Source organism: Pogona vitticeps, chromosome 5 (assembly GCF_051106095.1).
Source record: "Pogona vitticeps strain Pit_001003342236 chromosome 5, PviZW2.1, whole genome shotgun sequence".
NCBI lineage: Eukaryota > Metazoa > Chordata > Lepidosauria > Squamata > Agamidae > Pogona > Pogona vitticeps.
Window position 1 is genome coordinate 103,146,705 of NC_135787.1, and position 23,855 is coordinate 103,170,559.

The 23,855-nt window shown below is 39.7% G+C and overlaps 1 protein-coding gene across 1 annotated transcript in view; it reads left to right on the forward strand.

Moving 5' to 3' along the window:
- The window catches only part of PHF21B (PHD finger protein 21B), a 261,511-nt gene that overhangs the window by 207,908 nt on the left and 29,748 nt on the right, over nt 1-23,855 (forward strand). Inside the window, exons 4-6 of the mRNA XM_073000853.2 lie at nt 7,954-8,046; nt 14,274-14,624; nt 18,087-18,209. Coding sequence (XP_072856954.2) covers nt 7,954-8,046; nt 14,274-14,624; nt 18,087-18,209 — 567 coding nt within the window. The remainder of the gene's footprint in view (nt 1-7,953; nt 8,047-14,273; nt 14,625-18,086; nt 18,210-23,855) is intronic.

Sequence of the window (23,855 nt, forward strand, 5' to 3'; positions counted from 1 at the left end):
ATGAGTATGGATGGAGGATCCATGGATTGGAGTTTAGGAAAGACTAAGAGTGCCCAAAGAAGAGGCTGATTGCAGAAGGAGGAGAGAGATACCCCTGAGACCCTCATATTGGGGAGAAGCTGAAGCCAGGGAGTGGTGGATGAAGTTAAGGGAGGAAAAGGAGAAAGTGGAAAAAGAGAGGAGAGAGAGAGATTAGAATGGAGGGTGAGCAAGATGAGGAGGAGAGAATACAGGGAGGACCCTGGGAAACCCCCACATTGACTAGACGTGCCGGGTGGAACGAAGTCTGAAACGATGACACCATACCCTTACTGGAAGGAGAGGTTGGACAGACAATGAAATCAGGTACGTCTACAGACTGGCCGGGTCCATGGAATATGACAGAAGGGAACCCATTCCTAGTTGAAGGTTGGAAGCCCCTGTCTGACCCATTGTCGACAGGAGAAAAGTTATGGGAGAATTTTGTTGGTACTGATCACCTGTTAAATACTTCAATAAACCTCACCCCTGTTTCAAAGTTACACAAATCTCCAGATTTATTTGAAAGAAAAAGGGAACCAAAAGTCAAACGTTCACACCATCTTGAGAGATCCCTCTTGAAAGACACCATTGAGAGATCCCTGTCTGAGAATTTAGCCATGTCAGACTGTTGGTAAGATTTATACATGTGCTTAGAGTCCTTGTTAGGTTATTTTGTGTTAGCTTAAATGAAGGTAAGTTTTTTTCTTGGAGGCTGTGTTCAGACAGAATTCTAGCTCCTGTCCTCTGAAGATGCCAGCCACAGAGACTGGCGAAACCTTAGGAAGAAAAACCTCCAGAACATGGCCAAACAGCCTGAAAAACCCACAACAACCATAAGATAAGTTGTTGTTTTTTTTATTGCGGGGTGATCCTGGTACCTAGTGTGTATTATTTGAATTGGCTTTTTGATTCTAAATTGCTTTTGCTCTTTTCTAATCTGGTTTGCTCTTTTATTTATTTAATAAAATATAAAATTTCCACCTAGTTGTTTTTTTGGTGCTTGAGGGCTTGTTTCTAAATTCAATAATCCTTGACTGGAAATCAGCTATCAAATATTTAGTGCCAGTTATAATATCTGGGATTTAATTCCACTTTGTAGGGCTGGCATTCTTTCCTTGTAATTCCCAGAGTAAGGGGATTCAATTACTAGTATATTCTAGATCTCGAAAACTCTGTGAAACTATAAGACATTCTCATGAGGTATTCTTAGAAGAGCCTGGAATTAGTGGGGTTTGCTCCTCCAGGTCCCTTTTTGCTGGCAGTGCTACTGGGCTCGAAAAATGGCCCATGAACTGGGCAAGATCCATGATAATGGTTTCAAGATAACTTGAGTGAGGATTTTGTAGATATTTGATAAACACATAGGAAACCAAGAATTACAATATGTTTGCCATCAGTGTTTGTTGGGACTGTTTTGAAGTATGAAATAAAAGAAATTTGTTATACTGAATTACTCCAGAAGATTTGTCCATAGTTTTTCTCCACTGGCCCTCAGACATTTCATCTTTGCCAAAGCTCTACTTCCCATAATTTTCTTGCTCACATGACTCATTTCTTATAGAACCGAAGGCAGGAGCTCAAGGTTTGTCAATAGTATAGTTCCTTCCAGGATAGCAAAGTAGAGACACAGTTGGCTCTAAAACTGTGACCTGATAATATTTATCCTTGTGACCTGCCATTCTTTCTCCATTGTGATCTCACAGTGTACATTTCAGATGGATCTCTTTCTCTGCTTTTTTCAAGTTCTTCTTCTCTATGACTTTTATCAGCCCCTTCTTTCTGTATTCTGCCTAGCCTTCTGTTATTTTCACAAATTACTTTCTGTAGTATATAGTAGGCTTCTGCTAGCTATCATTTTTACTGTTGTCTGGCTGATGTGCGGGTTTCATGGCACAGGAAATGACGTGAAGGATGATATAACAGCAGCCTTTAGTTTGTCATGGAGGGTGCCATAGAATTTATCCAGATAAAGTTTTCTAGTCATATGCAGCTCTGTTGCTGCAATATTTATGCAGAAAAGCTGGATATTTGTGACAAAGGTAGAAACATGGTCTCCCTTCTTGTTCCTTGTGCTGTTGCCAAATGCACTAATGTCTATAGTTCCATTCATGTTCCCTTGACTGTCTTTCCAAGATCCTCAATTCATGATATCAGGTGTAATATTGGATTATCTTGAGTGTATGATGTAGTATGAGCTACAAAGTAACAACTATATAATTATGTTGAAACAGCTCATCAGTGATACTATGTTCTGAAGTGTGTTTTGATAATAGAAATGTGCAGCACAACATTAAGAGAGTCATGCATTGCCATGATGTTTCTCTGTTCTTGGCAGAGCTAACCTGTAGAGATGGGGGTATACAAATACAAATACCCCCGCACAGGTGGAGATAACAAGGGTCTGTCCCCATGGGGCTGGATGGTCCACTCACCAATGCGCTAATGCTGCAGGGTCTGCACTCCCATCCTATCGCTCCAGAGATCCCAGTTGCCAAGCCACTCCTGGCAGGAGGTGGGATGACAAGCCTCTCTGCCAGGTTGAAGAATGTCTCGGTGATTGTGATCTCTGGGGCGATAGGACGGGAGTGTGGACCCCGCAGCATTAGCACATCGGTGAGTGGACCGTCTGGCCCAGACCCTTGTTATCTCCACCTGTGCGGGGGTATTCATATACAAATACAAATACCCACATCTCTACTAACGTGTCATTTCAGGGACCAGACAGCTAGCTTGGCCCCAAACATACTCAGAGCCTGTCCTGCATGATATAACCTAAATAGCTGATTGACTACAATGGTGAAGAGGCAATAGATGACATGCATTGCCCATAGGAGGCCCCAGTTTCAATTCCTGCAAGATCTGACAGGGCTGGTAAAACTGCCTCAAACCCTAGAGTACCTTTGCAGTCAATGTCAACAATACTGACCTCAATGAATTAGTGGTCTGATTTGGTATAAGGTACTTTCACATGTTCCTGCACTTCACTGAAACAATCTTAGTGCCCATTCCCATCTCTTCACCACTCTAGGGCTCTGGAGTAGAAGTGTGAAATTTATTTATTTTTGATATGTATACATTTAAAAGCAGTGACTAGAATCTTGTTAATTTCATGCTATAAAAATAAGGAGTTGTGCATATGAACCTACTTCTGTTGCCAGAAGGCCATCATACTTTTCAGCTTTCTATGGTCAGGGAAGAAGTAGCATATTCTGCAGTGGAATGGATGGTGCATGACATGATGAGAGGGAAAGTGCTGAATGATTGCCCTTAGGCACATGGTTTTTCCAATAGGGTTTTGACCATTAAGTCTGGAGAAGACTTCAAATTCTGGCTCAGCTTAAGATATACCTGTGTTTAGAAAACCCATAAGTACTTGTTAAACTCCATGTCTCAAAAAAATGCTATTTTGTATGTATGTTTCACTTTCTCATTTAGATATCCACCATTCTCAGACTGCTTCTGCTGGGAATGCTTTTGATAGTTTCAATCTACCCTCTATTACCAGTTCTTCATCCTATCTTTAAAGTACACAGCAATGTAGATATTTCGGGGGTCACCGTTGACTGCATGTAGACTGCAGATAGAGAAAAGATTTGAAGTTATCTTTTGACTTTTATGGTCCTTTTTTTATTAAAATGCTTAGCACCATAAATGTAGTAATAAGAAACTCATTTATCTTGACAAAAGTGCTGCTATAAACTATTCTGCAGCCATAAAATAACCTTTTAAATTATTGTTTCTGCTGGTATCAATAAATTCATACAAAGTGCTTAAAGGTCAGGCATTGCCAGAAAAATGTCTTTTCAGCTTGTTAATTAAATGTTCATAAGAATGTGCACCAGTTTGCTCTTTTGACAAATGGAGAGGGAGGAGGGAAAAGCCTTTTCTGAGAAATGGACAGCAGTGGCAGAATGGGGAGGGGATAGTTAGTATGGTCAGCTTGTGGGAAATAACTTTTGTCATGCAAGTTGTATATGGAACAAAAATGTGCGTACTTTTTCATGTATGCTACCAACCCTTTCCACAGTCAGTATGTATACAGCAGAAAAAAAATTGCAGCAAGAGACCACATACCAACAGTGACCGTCAGTCTCCTGATTTCTGCCTTTTAAATTCTATGTAACTTACAGCACAGGCAGAATATTGAAACTTAACTTTTCTGTTTAAGTGCTCTTCTGAAATTAGACATTTGTCAGTAGAAGTTCATTACTCTTCATTTATAGTTAAAAGCTGTCCCAGGCCCTTCCTTGTCTGACTTAGTTTTATTTATCTTGAAAGAATAACCGTATGTGAGGGTTCACCTTTAGGCTCCTTCCGTCATTCTAATAAATCAGGAGATTTTTGTGATTTTGAAACAGGTGTGATGTTTACTGGAGTATTTAACAAATAACCGGTATCAATTAAATTGTTCCAACGATTCTCTCCTGACAATGGGTCAGTCAGGGGCTTCCATTGTTCAATGGAAATGGGTTTCCTTCACCCACATTCCATGGACCCGGCCAGTCTATAGATGTATTCGGGTCCATCGTCTGTCCTGCTTCTCCTTCCAGTAGGGGAACGGTGTCGTCATCTTGGTCATCCACCCACACAGAGCGTCTGGCCGGTGTGGGGGTCACCCAGGATCCTCCCTGTATCCCTTCCTCCTCATCTCATCCACCCTCCATTGTAGCCTTTCTCTTCTTCCCCCCCCCCTCTACTTCTCTTTTTCCTCTCTCAGCCTCCTCCGCCACTCTCTTGCCTTGGCTTCTCCCCAATAAGAGGGTCTTGGGGGAACGTCTCTTCTTTTCCTGTAGTCCGCCTCCTCCTTAGGGACTCTCAATCTTTCCCATGCACCAGTCCAGGGGTCCTCCATCCAGACCCATTCCCAACTGGGTGGTATCTGTTCTTCCCCCTTCTTATATCTGCCGTCCCCGCCTCTGTCTCCAACCTCTTCTTCCGCTCTACTCCTGCCGTTTTCTCCTGAGTCCCTTCAACCGTTAACTTTTGTAATTGTTCCTCTATTTCCCGAGTATGTGTTCCTCTGTGTTCTGTTCTCTTGGGATGTGAGATGGGTAGGGTCTGTATCTGTTTCTCAGCTGTCATTGGGAGGGACGAGAGGACTACTACTCTCGCCCCCCCCCACTTCACACTGTATTGGGTCTTTTCTGGTTCTTGATTGCATCCACAATTTTTCTGCCACAGGACAGCAGACTTCTTCCATATAGTCCTTGCTGAGGTGCTCAGTGGAGGGTCTCTTTTAGGTCAGAGCATCACCTGGAGTTGTCTCTGCCAGGGTTTGTTGGACTTCTCTTGAATGCCTCCTTCATTTGCCTGCTCCGTCTATCCCTCCCTCCCACATGGTATTTTTCTTGTTACAGAAATATTTTTCTTTCAACAAAGGTAATATGATTTAGGTAAAGTTATTTCCATTTGCCTTGTTTGATAGCGCCTTCTGGCATCTTTTATCCTAAAGTCTCATATGTGATTATGTTTTTATTTGAATGTTTGATTTTAATTGTGTGATAGTTTTATTTTTTTACCCTGCTGTTCCTGTCTTTTGCTCTTGTGGCTTACATTAGCTTGACTTCCTTTGTACATTTTGTAGAATGTTGTCTTGAATAATAAATACACGGGCATAAAGGAAGAATATGAAAGCTTTAGACATGCCAACTCCCAGCCAAAAAAGTATATGTACAAATTCATATACACTTGCATACAAACTCACCTTTCTTAGCAGGCTACCACTTCCCCACATGTATGCCCCTTCAGGATGATTTTTTTTTCTTGTTTTCTTATTTCTCTGCATTATCATTGCACTGTTAAACCATTGTGGAATTGCTGAGTAAGAATGGTACTGTAACAGTGTTTTAAAGTGAGAAATCAAGCATATTAGATGTATGGAGAAAAGGTGTCATGTCTAGTTATGTTGAGGTTTTTGATAGCTTTATCTTTTACTGGAAAAATCATGCTGGCATTTAGCTTTTAGAGTTATACTGTAGGCTCCTTCACTACCAGCATATGGTATGGCAGTGAATTAGGAATTCTGTCCTTTCATCTCAACTCTCTTGCTCTTTTGACCTACATATTGAACCTTCATTGCTTCCTCTGTAAAATGAAGTGAGTTAAGCTAACATGTTGCAGCAAAGTGCTTTGGAATTCTTATGGGAAAGCAACTCTGTATCTATACTCCCTGTTCTTCATGTTAATAATTTATTTAATGCTACTGGTATGCTGACAAATGATTTATTTTGAAAGAAATGTGAGATTCTAAATCCCAGCATGCAAAATAAATCTGGCTTGTCAAAAAAAAGAGAGAGAGAGAGAGAGGAAACGGGCAGCATAGTTTTTGTCTGGTAGTAGTCTTTGGGAGCATATCCCACAGATGTGAGTGCACTAGTTATCCAAAATACAGGGTTTAATCAATTCATTTTTGAGAGGAGTCTCTAACTCTGAATCATGCCCTTTTCAAGTTCCATTTACTCCAGTGAGAGAAAAAGAGTTAGACAAGTGTTTAATTCATTCCAGTTCAAATCAGTGAGACATGTAACTGTGGAATTTGGCTGGGTTTTGCCAATCTATTACATACCTTCCGGTTTTGGCACTTTTGTGTTTCTCTGGTTGGTGTTCTGAGAGGCTTTATAACCAGCAAACAGTTAGTTTTATTCTATAGCTCATGATAAGCATGATAACTGCTTTCCCAGTTCCCATATTTGTGCCTCAGATCAAAATCTGGTAACTGAAATAACCAAAGTATTTTTTACAAATACCCACAACACCAATAAATGTGATTTTTGTCTAAGGTCCACTAGGCCAATTTATATTAACAGATGTTGTTGCTGATAATATAGATATTGTACAACCGGATGCAAGTAGATACTAATAAAAATAAAGAAAATTGGAAATGTTCCACCCTTGTCATTTGAAAATAATAATTGAGCTTGCACTCTTTTTAAATATTAAAACAATTGAGCATTAATATAAAGAGGCAGGTAACCATCAAATGCTTTTCGTTCGGCACTAAAAATTTCATAACAGAAGAATACCATAATTTGTTTTCATTCTCCTAAGAGACAGCTGCAGTAGTCTCAACTTCTTCAGGGAAATAAATCGACAGCATTTTCTAAGAGTGTAGGTGACAGGACTAATGATAGCTTCATTGGAAAACACAGCCAGAACTCCTAGTCCACAGATACCAAGAGAAATGAACTTAGCAGTACAAAGAAACTGTCTGGCTGCTTTGCTCCCATTCCCCTCAACTCCCCTTTTTATTGTTGGTGGGTTCTGTGTCTTATTTCTTCTTTAAATCTTTTTTCTGCTTTATAGAACAAACTCATGGCTGCAATGGATGATGACTCCCAGCCGAGTAAACTGTTTTATCTTTTGTCATATGAGGCAGTGTGTTGTGGCGAAAGACAGGCAATGGGAGAAAATAGATAGCTTAATTTTGATATATTTGCTGCATTTTGTTAATTTTGATTTTGACTATTAAATATTTGTTGCTGATTCTCCTCTGATATGAAGATGAGAGAAAAAAATGGGCTCTTAGGACTGCAGCGTACAATAAGTTTCCTGCCTGAATCTTACTTTTGTGTTGGCACTGTAACTACTCTGTCACAATTGACAAATGCATTTGGATCTATTTAGCTATATTTACGCATCACATGTAAAATTGGGTTTCTTGCCACACACTGAAGTTGATATGTGCAATGGTGCACTGGAGAAGTGCACAGCTTTCAAGATGGAAATGATGCCCATGTAGGAAGCTCATCTTATGTGAAAGTGAAATCGTTCTACAGGTGAGAGCCCCCAACAAGTCTTTTGCCCCTGGACAAACATTTTGCCAACTACAAGGCATAACAGGGAGAAAAGAGTTGATTCAAGAGCTCAGTTTTTCTATCAGGTAGTGCCATTTCAGATCCTGAAAAATGTGTATGGTGTTGTTTTTCCTGACAGGCTTTGGGAACCATTACTGCCGTGCCGATTAAAGTCCCTCAGGTCAGCTCCTTGCAGAGGTTGGCAGGACAAAGACCAGCAGTGCTACCTCAGGTAAAACAAAACAAAACGAAACATGTTTCCATTTGTTGTCTGTTTTTATTAATTGAATTTGTGCATGATATTCAGACTAGAAAGCATTTCCATATATTAAATGGCTAATACCTTGTTAGGCAATTTTTAAAAAATTCTGGTGTTTCTTATACCTTCAGAATCTCAAGACAGGACCATTGCACTCATGTAGTAGACGTGGAATCTGCTTCTTTTCATCACAGCCTTTTGATGTTGATTCTTTCAGGAGAACTGTCCAGCATAAACCCCTCACTTTCAAAGAAAAAGAAAGCTCATAGTTATTTCAGTGCTCTCATTATTTATGCAGTCAGAAAGATATTAAAGCTCACTTTAGTTGTGTAAGAAAAGAAATATCAGATGTTGTCATTCAAATGGATATTTCAAAATAACTAGAGGAATATAATTCATTTAAAATTGGACATTCTGAATACAATACATTTTATAAAATAACTGATGTAAAAGATAGGTCACTATATCAGAGTACTTTCTCTTTCTCCCCAGTAATAGATATTATCAGTAAAATATTATTAGACTGCAAATAGAAACAAGCTTGCTCATTGAGTGTTAGTTTTAAAAGACTGCAAAGTCCCCAATAAGAGAAATGATAGAAACTGAGTTGCTGCAACTTATTGATGGGGATTTATTTTCAATCAATTTATAAAACATGTTGGACATTCTGCAAAGAGCTAGTGTATAAGCACATACCCCTTCATAAGTGAAATAGTGTTTAAGTTAGCAAAGGCAGTAGTAGTAGTAGTAGTAGTAGTAGTAGTAGTAGTAGTAGTAGTAGTAGTAGTAGTAGTAGTAGTAGTAGTAGTAGTAGTAGTAGTTGTTATAAATTTTATTCTGAGCTAAATTGCACTCAAGGCTCGCATATATTCCAGCATAGCCACTTTTGTATATGTTTGAATTCTTATTTCCTTGCTTGGTTGCTTGCTTTTGTTTTTGCTAACAAAAGGTAACATTCTTTAACAATCTCAGTTAGCATATTGCATGCCGCATAAGCAATGTAGGGGGTGGTTGTGTAGAAGATAAATAATGGCAGTTTTCAAGTCAATGTTCTCACCTGACTCTACAATAGGCATTTACATTGTTTTCATCTGGGAAACGTAAGGTTTCTGTAGGAGCAAGTAAAGTGGAAGGCAACACTGAAGGAAACAGGTGCACTAAGTAAAGTAGCTCTTTTGTTTTAGAAAGTTATCAAGAATGATATGGCGATCAAACATAATTTTAAATCCATGATGACAGATGGAAGGCTGTTAGCAACCAGGAAAAAGGAAAGCTGAAACTGAATCGTGATACTGAGGGATGGGTAATTGGTTCACAAAGGAGAAAGAGACCGGGAAAGGAGAAAGAGCATGGGTCAGACAAATGCTAATGGTCTGCATCAGTGGCTATCCCTCCAGCAGCAAGATCCTTTATGTTGGAGTTTAGAGTTGAGAAGGCAGATAGCTGATGGAAGCCCAGTTCATTGGGCCATTGGGCACATGCTAGTAAACTGAAAATGTTGAACATGTCAGTTCCCTACGAGTGGCTAGGTTAATACGTACAGCCACTATTACTACAAGGATCTGTTCTTGTTTTATTTTTTAACACATTTTAAAGTATGTTTTTTTCCCAAGAACCTACTACGGGCACAAATGCTTGTATAAATGCTTTTGTATAAGTAATCAAACTGTCATCTGAAGTGGTACATGTTCTGCAATAGTTTTCCATAAGGCTTTAGGCATATGGATTTACCATGGAATGGAGATAGATAGAGAGAATGAGGGAGTCAGAGAGAAATGACAATGTTCTTCTATAAATAAGACACTGATGTCTCTTCTGTGTCTCTAAGGTAGCATTAAATCTTTTTCAGAAAGCAGGCTACAATTCAAAGGGTTCATGTCAAGTATGCATACCCTTATCTCAAACTATCCAGTATTGTTTTGAGTAGGAAGAACCACTTTGTTCTCCTTCAGAAATGAACTACCACACCAAGTCAGCAGTGGTTGTGTGCCCTAAGTTCTGCAGAAGCTTATGTGAATTCTGTGTATTTCACATGACACATACATGCATGAGTGCACAGAGGTGTGTAAATGTGCAAAACCAAACACAGACATACACCTAGGTACTGTATCTATATTGCTAATGTATAGAAAAGCTTTGTTTGGAACTATTTCCTGCTGTGTGTCAAGGTAAATATTGTTAAATATTTGAACATTTTCTGCTTTTCTGGCATGAAAACAAATTGGACAACAGCACAGAACATTTGAAATCATTATACACATATACTCGAGAGGTTTAACGGTTGTCACATACTACTGAAATGAAGTTTTTACTTTCTTGAGAAAAGCAAACTTAATGTAGTAGGATGATGTTCACCAGCTGTAAAATATCAATTTATTTCTCTTTCCTCAAGTATGTACAGATGCCACCTAATTTGTGTTACATGTAGGTCTTATTTATTTTGTCATGTTCCATCAAGTTGGAACCGACTTACAGTGATTCTATGAGGTATAGAATATTTACCTATGAGGTAAATATTTAAGAAACAGGGATTTAAACCTATGCCTTCTGAGTCCTAGTCCATCAATCACTCTGTCTACTATATACCACACTAGGTATCAGCTATAGGTCTTATTTATACAGTCCAGGAATGGCATACGATATTCTCTCTGTTTCTTTTGTTTTCGAAAATCTGTAAAGTATTATGTGCACTGTTGGCACTGTATAAATAAAAGTAATATAAGAGCCTCTCATGTATACTAACAAAGAATTCCAAAAATTATCTTTTGTTGTGTGAATTGTCTTGAACCATTCATAATGGTGTTAAACAAGTCTCCATTAAGTTTTTGCATACTGGCATTATATGCTGTTTTCATGCTATTTTTTAGCCATTATCATAACATTGTGTCTCTCTGTGACAATTAGAAAGTTTTCTTTGTAGTCCTTCTGAATTAGGTTCACCCTTAGTCTTGTTTTGTGGGACCTGTTTCTGCCATTGTAGCCTAAGGATACAGAAATTAGAAAGGGTACTTGCTCCTGTCTGTACAGCCATATGCTCTCAACTCTTGCTCACTGTGGCTTATTTAAGGCAGCCAGAATTGATTGGCCCAAATGATCCTATCAAATCTTTTGTCTATTCTAATGCTTTTACCTAATGTTTTGCAGCAGAATGTAGAAGGTGGGGATTAAAGCAATAAATTGGAGAGCAGATTCTTGTTTTATGTTCTGTAGGGAGTTAGCTCCCCTTGGCCTCTGGTGGCAGGCAACTGTTTAATTGTTTCTTTTACACATGTCAAGGGCACAGTTAGAAAGGCAGTGTCATTTATTATTTGTAAAAAGTAATTCACTTTCATGTTGGGTAAGTTTCAGAAAAAGATGAGAGACAAGGCATGCAAAGATTATGTAGTTCTGCTGAAGTATCACAAGGGGGCAGAAAAGATCCAGTATTGACTTAGCCCAGACCTTCACAGGGAGTAACACTTTGTGTAGAATTGTATAATGCTGATATAAACATTAATTCATGTATAAATGATAAAGTGATGCATACTGTGGTATGATCAGTAAAACATGCTATGATAGAAATATCTAAGCAGAATATAGCTGCAGCATTTGTTTTGCTTTGCTCTAATTTCATTTTAGTATAGAATGAATAGCTAATTATCAGTAATGAAATGTTTAATTCATACTGTACCATTCAGAGGCAGGGAAGCCAAAGACTAAGGTTGACTACTGAGACAGGGCTTGTTTGTTCTGTGCAGTCTTGCCATGTCACATTTGAATTGTACAATGCCTTTGCTTAGTGCATGAAGAAGAAAGATTTTGACCAGGGAACTTAGAGTCTAACTACCAAAAGTAGAAAAAAATGATGAAGGTAGGAAAAGGAAGGTGGGAGTAACAAGGAGCAAAGGTGAGCAAACAGAGTAACTACTGTAGTTGTAATTAAAGTTAAAGGTGAGAGTTCAGGGGTTAAAATGAAGTCTGCATAGGAAAGGTGAATGTTGAGGTGGAATCAGGAATGTAAAAGTATAGTATTTAGGTTCAAGGAAAAAGTAATGTCCTTAAGGACATAGTAAGCATAAGAGAATTAGCAAGATCATTTCAGATAGATTGCACCTTCAGATGGTTTAGGACAGTGGTTCTTAACGTGGGCGATAATGCCCCCCAGGGGGCAATTTCATTTTTCAGGGGGGCGGTAGAATGAAAAGGGGCGGTGTGGGGGCGCTGCAGCAGAAGGGGGGCGGTAGGGGGGCGCTGGAGCAAGCCAAACCTGTGAAGATGGCTGCAGCCTTTTTACAATGTGCATGAATATATATTTTCCTCCAATCTTAATTTAGTTTCAGAGTTTTTGTCTTGAAATTTTTAGTTCCTGCATTGCAGTTTGCTTTTATGCCCTTTTTATATTTCTTTTTTCGTCTTAAAATTCGCTTGAAACTAATCATTAAATGTTACTTTTGGGGGGCATTTCATTTTCTTGGAATTGAATTTTGTTTTCAGGGGTCATTGCATTTAAGTGTCTTAAATAAATAAATAAATAAATAAATAAACAAACAAACAAACAAACAAATAAATAAATAAATAAATAAATAAATAAGATATCATCACTGTGGGGAGGGGGGCGATGATAACTTCCTCAATGGCTCAAGGGGGCGTTTCTTTCAAAAAGGTTAAGAACCACTGGTTTAGGACAGCAGAGTTGACAGAGTCAACATTGATGGCAGGAATGTGTCCACAAATAAAGTCAGGAAGATAGTGCTCAACAGACCCATGGAAAGAGCTTTGAAGGCAGGGATGAATGGGCATTAATAGAAAAAAGACAGCATGTGTATTCCCTTCTCTTTTTGTTATTTTACTGTCCAGAAACTGTTGGGAAAATTGGTGGGGGGCAACTAGAATCTCCTCCTTGCCATTGTGTGTTGGACCACAGGAAAATGCCATCAAGCTGCACATGGGCTGTATACATACTAAGCTTCAGAAAAGCTTTGTTTTGCTTATTTTGTTCATGCTTCTGTGATTTGAAGCTGCTTTTGCTCACTGAAATGCAAAGCCTATGGGGGTAATGACGCAGATGGCTGCTTTCAATACCAGATTATTGGGAAATGACAGGGCTTGAGAGCTTTATTGCCAAAGAATAGGAAGGCAGAAAGTGACAAGTGCATATGCGGCAACTTGAATGGAAGGAATAAAAGTTGAGTTAAGCATGCAGTACATTAAATTATTTATGCTTAATCTTGAGGCAGTGCTTAACACACTGTTAACTTAGAGCCATGTTGACAGGATGGCATTAATTACACCAGTGGAAGGTACCAAATCATCTGAACTCAGTCTTCAGAGACTTTCTTTTTAATATCTCATTTGCACAATGCAGGCTGTTACTTGGCTCCTTCTCAAATTTTGACAAAACCATATTTTCCTTCTATTCTAGGAAACTCTAATCTATTAAAGACTTCTGACTAGCAATCCCCAAAGCAGCTTGCCAACCTAATGTGAAATCTAGCATACATTTGTTCACCTTCAAAGCAATCTGCCCTTTGTCAGTGCTGTAGATCACAACAAGGCTAATAGGAAGATCCCTGCTTGTCATTCCTCAAGGCTTTGAGCCTATGAGCTGTATTTAATATAGTGATTTGACACAGGACACAGTAGTAGAGTGTGAAATCTTAGGGTCACTTTATACATTCAGTAGAACATGCTCAAACATTCAGATATGTACATGATTTGTTCCTATTCCAGGAGTCCAGGATCTGTAATTCTGCTGAATGCATAAATTGGCCTTGTTAACCAGCAAAAATGGGATATAGTATTTTTCTGTTGTAAAACAAAAGACAGCATATGAAGGTTTTGCCAGATGGTCACACAATCATTCACTGGTCAAACCCATACCTGCTTAGGCCCAGCAAGGTTACTGCATTTGTTTTTACCTGTGCAGCTAATAGTTTCAGAGTTAAGAGGTGAGGCTTTAAGTTATAGACATGGTGCAAGCGTTGAACAGCCCAACCCCATCCTTGTACTACTGCTCCACGCCTCTGCTTTGTAGTACAGTACATGAATTAATGGGAGATGCTGTTGCACATCTCCCACTGCATCTGGTTCAGAAAAATATCTCAGAAAATGCCAAAGATTGATATCATTCTTCACATGGCCATGGCTTTTTCTGCTGGATTGGATATGTATTGTTTTCTTTCAGACACATGTTGAATAGCCACTTCTTCTTTTCCTTGCAGGTTAGGCCAAAGACCCTGATTCCAGAAAGCCTCCCGATTTCTCCATGCAGAGACCAACCTTCCAAACAACCTTCAACGTTCCAAAAGGCAACAGTTGTCAGCATCAAAACCCCCACTCCTGCCCTTCCCACTGCCAATAATACTGTTAGCCATGTGCAGACACCCAACAGCCAATCACAAAGTGTCAGTGAGCCTACAGCTATCTCATCACCCCTGAGCAGTGCCGGTGTGGCCTATGCCATCATCTCCACATCTCCCAACACTGCAACTCCGATCAGCACCAGTGCTGCTGTCTCAGTGGTTAATGACAGCATTAAAGTACAACCACTCCTCATCAGTGCTGACAGTAAGGTAGGTTCTACTATGGAACTGCAGTTCTTGGAGCAGTATTAGCATGGCTTGCATAGGTAAGATGTGGCATTTCAAAAAGTGTATTTTGCCTCTAGCTAGAATTGTGAAAGTTGTGAGGAACTATTCAAGAATGAGAAAAAATGTGTAAGATTCCTTCTCTCTACCATATTTCTGCTAGCTGTAATTAAGAACATTTTGCAGAAACCCCTGTCCTGCAGTATGTTATCATTGAAGTATCTGGGGATAAACGATCAGAGACCAACAGGAAGTGTACAGCCCAAACCCCAGCTGATTAGAGCAAATCTCTGTGTGGAATTCAGTGTTCCATATTGTTTTTAGTCTCTGTTGCCCCATTAGGATCGGCAGGTGGAAACGTTCTAGTAACAGTAAGAGGTTCTTGATTATAGATGGGCACGAACTACAGTTTGGCTCAATTTGGTGCCTTGCGGTGCCACATTCCCCCTTCTCCCATCTCGTCTGCATGCTCATCCATTCCCCGAGTGAAGCGTGATTTCCTCTTCACCTTCTCGGTGCAACTGACCACTCAGTGGTCACAGTGCACACTTCCCTCCTCCACCACCTCCTCCGATGGAGGGGGGAGATGGGAGTGCACAACACCTGTGCAGGCGTCACACTGAGCAGGGCTGAACTGCCAAACTGCAGGAGGACAACCAACACCCGCCAACTATATATACCAGCCCTCACTGAAAGCCACCAAACACTGAATGGGCTTGTTTATTATAAGGACTACTTCAGTGATAGGGACGTGGTGGCGCTGTGGGTTAAACTGCAGAAGCCTCTGTGCTGCAAGGTCGGAAGACCAGCAGTTGTAAAATTGAACCCACGTGATGGAGTGAGTTCCCGTCGCTTGTCCCAGCTCCTGCCAACCTAGCAGTTCGAAAGCATGTAAAAATACAAGTAGATAAGTAGGTACCACCACGGTGGGAAGGTAACTGCGTTCCGTGTCTAATTGTGCTGGCCACGTGACCACGGAAGATGTCTTCGCACTGGCTCTACGGCTTGGAAACAGGGATGAGTGCCGCCCACTAGAGTTGGACATGGCTGGAATAAATGTCAAGGGGAACCTTGACCTTTACCTTTTTAGCTCAGTGATGGGAACTGTGGCCTGGAGCCAGTGGAATTATTGACAGGAGACCCCAGGGCCTCCAGCTCCACCGGGGGTGGGGACACAAACTTAGATTGCATTTTGGACTGCTTGCAGAATAGTCTGGTGCAATCTATTTCCTGGCAGTCACATGACATAGGGGGAATTTGTCTCCAGACCAACCCTGATCCAAACTAAAGGGTTACTACTATTTGGGGTCAAGTTAGAGAGATTCCTCAAGAAATAGAAGGGTCACTTTAAAGAAGATTTCTTCCTGCAAAAAATACCCTTTCCAATTTGATTGAACACATGCATTTAGCACTTCTGTCCGCACCTTAACTCAGCATATTAGAGACGCCACTATTGAAAACACAGTAGTCTATAAAATCTCTTTTGTGGGTTGAATTGTGCACAGTAGTAGCATGGTCTTCCATACAATTCTTTCAGGGCTATTAATACAGAAATTTAGCACTGCCAACACAATCTGCATAAAGACATATTTTAATCAGCAAATGGATTAATTCAGTATAATGGCCCCATTTTCTGTTTTGCCATTCCCGCAGCAGTGACCAGTAAAATGTAAATGTATAAAATAGAATTAGTAACAACAACAACAACAAAAAAAACCAGAAGAGTTAAAATCAACAGACTGTATAACATGAAAATTGTTTAAAAGATTAGAAATTGAATTTTCCATGGGAGCAGTGACCGTTTCTGTGGGGAAACATTCCCATTTGTTGACAGATAATCTTCTCTTCCTCAGCACTGAAACCATTATTGAGGCTGTATTGTAGATTTTAATTCTCAGGTTGATATGAGAGAAGTTCATTTATATATTCTGGACTGGGCCTCTTGAAGAGGCACTGCAGGAGTGCAGAGCCTGTGCCCCCTCCAGGTGTTGCTGAAGTGCAACATAATATATCATCTCTCTCTCTCTCTCTCTGTTTGTGTATGTATGTGTGTGTGATTTCAGCCATTGGCTCACTGGCATATCTAGAAGGCCAGTATTTGTTAGTGATTAGAACCAGCAAGTTGGATTTGTCCATTATCGTTGTCAATTAACTCAGTGGTCCCCAACCTTGGGCCTCCAGATGTTCTTGGACTACCACTCCCAGAAACCTTCACCACCACCTCTGCTGGCCAGGATTTCTGGGAGTTGAAGTCCAAGAACTTCTAGAGGCCCAAGGTTGGAGACCACTGAATTAACTGGCCCACTGCGTTGCCATTGTCAGTTTCCAAGTTACTGCAGCAAAATGCTTATCAAGAAGGAGTGCCACTTCCTTGACAAAGCCAATGAGATTCAGTCATGGGCATATCCAGCAGTTGAGCATCCAGAAGCAAAGCTGTGAGCCTTGACTTTCATAGGAAGTGTAACTCCATAGAATAGAAAGTGATGTTTTTGAACTATAATCCCCAGAATCCCCAGCCAACATGTTTCCAAACTCCACCACGTTGGCTCTGATGCTTATTTTTCTAGACTGCATTTTTATTTTCTTTTATCTTTATTTAGTCCAGCTTTTATCTCTGATGGAATTGTAAACTTTATTTCCCTCTGAATCTAATGGAAAAGAAAAATAGAGCTGACTTTCACTTGCACATTGATGACATCTTACCCCATAACTCGATCACCTCTCTTAACAATTTTATTTAGGTAGTAATGACCTTTTATAGGGCAGGAACCTTCGTGTTTTTTTTTTTAATTTAATGTATAAATAAATTTAGTATACAAAGTACTACTAGTTTTCAAAAGGCAATAATTGTCTTGAACAATATGATAAATTTTTCAGTTGTATGTACTTTTCCTTGCAAATAAGCTCCGTTGCTTTATTTTTAGAGTAAATAGGTAAAAAGTATGCTGAAATGAGCATTTCAGTAAGATAAAATGTGCAGTGTTATGTACTTTTATTCACAAATAAGCTCCGTTGGATCATTTTGGAATAAACTGACAGAAGGCAAAGTTGATGTCCATATTATTTTGTATCATGCCAGCAGGATATAGTTTGTGGAGTAGATGAATGTATGAAAATGGAGAAAGAGAAACTGGATTTTAAAAGCAACATTTTACCATTTCTTTTCCAGGGTCATATTTCTGCCAACATCCATGTTGCTGCAGATTCAGACTGCCTCTAAGACAGGCCAAATATTCATTGAAATTATGAATGTGCATAATGCTTTCCCTATTCATAATCTATATAGGGATTCTGCCATGAAGACATCCTTCATTTAACCTGTTTGCTCTATGATTGTATTGCCTCTTCAAAAGAGCATAGTTGACTCATTCTCTTCTATTTGAGAAAAAGAAAATATTTATCACCTTGTAATCATTTCTTTTTCCTTCATTCATGTTTGTTTTACAGGTCATCATCATTCAACCTAAAGTTCAAACTCAAACAGAAAATAAAGTGGAGATAAAGAAACCTCCTGAAGAATCAACTCAGGGACCTCCTGCTACCAAAAAGAAAAAAGAAGAAAATCCAGAGGTTAATGAAATAAACTTATTTTATTTTAAAATGTAATAGATACTTAATATATGCAGAAAGACTTCAAAAGGACATCCTTAGTCCACAGGTTAAGTATATACAGTGATACATTTCTTGGAGTGGGGAATTTTTCATTATTATACTTTTATTTTATGTTTATTTGCCTTTCTTCAAACAACTATAGTGTGTTAGTTAACATTGCCATAAAATAGAATAAATACAAAGATAGTGCTGCATGTCTTCTAGCCATACATGTGCACGCATTCCCTCGCAGCTTGTTTTTCCTCTTCTTAGAATCAAATTTCTCTTGATAGCCTTAAGCCCAGTTTGCCCCGTCCCCTATATTACACTAGTGTCCTAACAAAGCAGTGAGATGTCAGTTTGATGCTACTCCTCCAGCCTTTATGTTTATCGTATGGACATATGCAGTACCAGGAAAAGATAGCTTCGAAATGTACAATAACCAATCCATTAAGTGGATTAGTATCTACCTACTTTTAAGCCAGTGGCTTATGTGAGAAGTGAAGTGAAGATGGGTTTATGCCTGCTGTTTCATTGGTTAGTCTAGAGTCTCTTATTTTGTAAGCCACTGAGATGGATAACATGATTGAAGATTGCCTGAGAACTGAAACCTCAGTCTATCAACTGCTTTTTTTGAACATCCTAAAATTATTCCAGTGAGAAAAGACTTTGAAAATATAGAAACTGCACCCCTCTCACATCTTCCTCGTGATGTTGCCTATAGCTTACTATTGTCACTAAAGCATGCTTTAGCTGAAGTATCTATTTTCTCTGCAAAATGTCCTATAAAGTTATTTTATTTTTCAGTGCTCACTTCAGGCATATTCTAAAATTTACACAGCGACTAAACCTTTACCAAGACATAATTCTGGGACCAATAAGCTTTAAGAACTAACCTTAAACAATATGGCTATAGAACTTCTTGGAAATACTTTTTCTTTAATGTAAATGAACATGGGAAAGTGGGAGCTGATATTATGAGGAATACAAATATCCACAGGTCATCATCATTCAACCTAAAGTTCAAACTCAAACAGAAAATAAAGTGGAGATAAAGAAACCTCCTGAAGAATCAACTCAGGGACCTCCTGCTACCAAAAAGAAAAAAGAAGAAAATCCAGAGGTTAATGAAATAAACTTATTTTATTTTAAAATGTAATCGATACTTAATATATGCAGAAAGACTTCAAAAGAACATCCTTAGTCCACAGGTTAAGTATATACAGTGATACATTTCTTGGAGTGGGGAATTTTTCATTATTATACTTTTGAAAATATATGCCTGAGGAAAACAGACCCTCCCCCCCAGAACTGGCCCTTCCACTTACAACTCTCTGCATGGCATACACAGCCATCATCAGTTGCACTGCGCCAATCCGGGAAGCAGCTTGGCTGGTGCTTCCCTGCCTCTCCGCACAGCTGACCACTCTGGTAAGGAGGCAGAATGACAAGTCTCCCTGCTCAGCTGTTGAGTGGTCCGCTGTGCAGAGTGCTGGGGAAGCACCAGCCAGGTTGCTTCCCAGATTGGTGTGAGGCAACTGGCAATGGTGTGTCACTTGGAGAGCTGTAAGAAGATGGGCTGGTGTTGGGGGGAGGGTCTGGTTTCTGCAGGCACCTGTGGTACTGATATTCATATTTGTATCCTGAGGGATACGAATACTAATATCCCACCTGTAATTATGTGATACTAAATACTACTTTTGGGATGTGGTGCCGCTGCGGGCTAAACCACACAACCCTTTGTGTGCTGCAGGGTCAGAAGACCAGCAGTCATAAGATCAAATCCACGCGATGGAGTGAGCTCCCGTCGCTTTGTCCCAGCTCCTCGCCAACCTAGCAGTTTGAAAGCATGTAAATGCGAGTAGATAAATAGGTGCCACCTCGGTGGGAAGGTAAACAGCGTTCTGTGTATAGCCGCACTGGCCACGTGACAACGGAAACTGTCTTTGGACAAACGCTGGCTTGGAAATGGGGATGAGCACCGCCCCCTAGAGTCGAACACAACTGACTAAAATGTCAAGGGGAACCTTTACCTTTTAAATACTACTTTAGTGAAGCCCAGAAGATAGTGGAACCCAACACTGTTGTCTTTACCTAAGTTGAATATGATTAATAGCTATCTTTGGAGCAATGCCTGGGCAGAGTAGACTTGCCCTCATTGTACCTTTCTGTAAACAGGAAACTCACATATAGGCTTGTCTTTAAAACTAGAGTTATTGCATTTAGCCATATCTAGCTATATTTCCTCAAACTGAAAGCTGTTTTTATGGTTCATTTAAAACAATGAACTATGACAACAATTGCAATACACACTTTATTCCTTCTCATCTTGGTAAGCAGCTTGATAGCTGCCATCTTCTTCTCTTTCCTCCTACATAGCATTTAAGAGCTTTCTGGGTATTTGAAAGTTTATATATATTAGCATTCTGTCCTTGTGGAGAAATCATTTGAAAGCCATGTATAATGAACATTTCAACAGCACACTGTAAACTAAATAAAGAAGAAGCCACTCTAACTTCCTTAGGGGACAGTTTCATGATACGTAGTAAGTTCAAAGCACAAATGAGGTTTGGGCTGTTTTATTTATGACCAGCTATATTATATCATAAATAACAGTTAATCTGATTTGTAAAATATTGGCTGAAATCCTGTTGTTTAATGTAGCAGGTTGCACTAGAGTAGACCCATTGAATCAGTAAAAATTTGGTGACTCGACTCCTCTGTAAGTTCCATTTATTCAAATGGGCCTACTGTACTTTAGTTGTAGTTTACATATTGCAGCTAGTGTAGGACCATCTAAATCAGGGGTCTCAAACATGCGGCCCGGGGGCCATTTGTGGCCCACCGGATGATAGTTTGTGGCCCCCACCTTGCCTGCCCCCCCTGAAGTGCCCACGCGTCCTCTCCTGTCAAGAGTCAAAAAAAGCCTTGCCTTGCTTGCTGGCTCTCTCCCAAGACAGCGCCTCTTGCACCCTCCATCCGGAAGTGCAGCCTGCCAGCCAGCCCGCCTGTCGTGGTGGGGGTAGCTGCTGCTGCTGGGTGAGCCTTTTTTTGAGGGGGGCCCTCAGAGGAAGGTTGCTGGACCTCCGTGTGTGTGTGTATGTGTTTGTGTGCATGCATGCGTGCGCACCTGTGGGGCCCCCACCCCATTGTTTAATTTTGCGGGTACCTCTAGGGGCATTTCTCCTTTGGCAAGGAGAAATCTGCGAGGGTTTTTTTTTTTTAAATTTTATGTCATACCCTCCTCAACCTAGCTAGGCGGTCACTGGCGCTCCCTCTCTTCTATGCTTCTTCGTCCTGCTAGTGGTGATAGTAGTGAAGAAGGAGCTGGAGGGGGTTGTGGCCGGCGAAGAGGACTCATTCACCCCTCCTCCTCCTCGGAGCCCCAGCCAGGCTAAGGAAACTCGTGGGCAGCTTCCTCTGGCTCTTGCTCTGCTTGGTGGAAAATCTGATGCGGCCCAACCTCACCCAGACTCTGCCTCCAGCGGCCCCCCGAGTAAATTGAGTTTGAGACCCCTGATCTAAATCAATGGAACCTGGGAGAGTTGATTCACCAAATCCGTGCTGATTCATTGGGCCTATTCAAGTGCGATTTATTACACTAAACAACAGGATTTTAGTCATTGCCTGCTTTTTTGTGTGACTATTTGTTTAATCCTCCAGTTCAGCAGATCTACAGATTATCACAGCATCCATGCTAGATTTTTCAGTAGGATTGTGGCATTGACAGACTCTCAGTATTCTTTCTGTGTCTAATGAGGTTTTTGTTTTCTTTCTTAACCACTTTAGTCAAATGTCTAAGGGAAATATTCATCGAATGGAGAGGTATAACATAAACTGTTCTAAACTGTGTATGAATATACAGCAAGGCCTTCTTTTTCACTAAACCTGTTAGTTAGACTTCTTTGGATCTTTCATTTGTCTTGAGTGGTGTTCTTGTGCAAAGGGATCCTCATTCCAACAGTCAAGTTATGATTATGCAATGAACAACTAAGATCATTCTTTGTACATGTTATGTTAATAGCAACTTGCTCAAACTATGATTGCTCAACTTGCTCAAGCTATGCATGAAGAGGATCCTGGCCCTTAATTTTAGAGAAAGAAGTTATAGTGCCACAATTGTGGCTGTATGCTAAATCTAGGTTAGATGACTCACATTCCTCCATTACGAGCAGAATTGGAGGGGAGGGAGTGAATGACCTGCTCACCTAAATGATCTCTGTCTTTCAAAAGATTACCGTCTTTGTTTTGTTTTGTGGATGCTTCATGCAAGTTTAGAAATTTATAAATCTGGAAAAAAATGTTCTTGTTATTTCTGTCAACAAAACCAGTGATGCAATAAGTTAAGTGGCTGTTATCTTGGAATAACTGGTCATATACACACGCTTTTCATTATAAACACAGTGTGGGAGACTGGAGGATTTGCATAGTAATTATACAATAATGCTGTAATACCACTGTGTGACTAAACAAACGCAGCCAGCCTAAATCTTGTCTTGTCATAACAATTCTCACCTTCATCCACCTCTGTGAATGCAAACATATTTTGTATTGATATTTGAGCTAGACAACCTATTTCCTTCATATTTTTCTTTACATTTTCTCATTTAAAATGCCCCTATTATTATATATGATTATATATGATTATATAATTATATATGAATCACCAACCTGGGTTCCTTTTGCAATTTTTTAAAAGTATGCATAGCTTCTGTCTCTCCTGAAATATTATTCTGAAGTGCTGTTTGAAAATTCAGTCAGAGATTGCAAAGGTATTTTAAGACTGAAGTTTCATTTTCAGATTAAGTTTTCTTGCCCTGCTTATCAAAGTAAAACTGATGACTTAACATGAGTACAAGTTCTATTGGAAGAACCGTATGGTTATAAGGCAGTGAAGACTTGCAACATAAACATGGGATCTGCCACTGTCTTCCTGTTGTTGTTTTTTTATGTGTGCTGGAGAAACAAGTGTGCATTACAGCCTTGCCATTGAGTACATAGGCTTTGGGTTAATTTATTTTGTTCTTTGAGTAAGCTTAGTTGATTAACATGCATTTATGCAATTAGTGTAATTAGAACTAACTGTGTAATTAGTGTAAATGCATGTAACGACAACTAGAACATATAATTACAACAAGAAATGTGTGTTTTTTTAAAAAAAGCTTTATTGAATTATGCAAAGAGGGATGTGCTGCTGATTTCTTAAGGCATGTGTTGACATCCTTAGTACACAAAATAATGCAAAAAAACCCAGATCAGAGCTGGTCTTTCAAAGACAAAAGTAAAAGAGAAATAAGGTAGAAATAGCTTGTATTAATGGTAGAACAGAAAAGCAGGCAATGTAGACATTTCAGTGAAAATTCTAAGGGTTGAAAGATTCCATGGTGAGACACAATACACATTTCTCAACGTCACGGTGTTTTACACAAGTTCTGAAATTCTGAGAATTCCTTATTTCATGAGCCCAGGAGGGTATCATTTTGTCACCCAGAATAGCAATCCATGTCTTTTTCCCTAAGACCTGATGTAATTGAGTTTTCAGGTCTCTCAATTTGCTCTATGTTACTAGCTGTTGTCTGGAGTGGAGGGGACCCAAAGCATGATGGTATCACATTACCAGCTTTG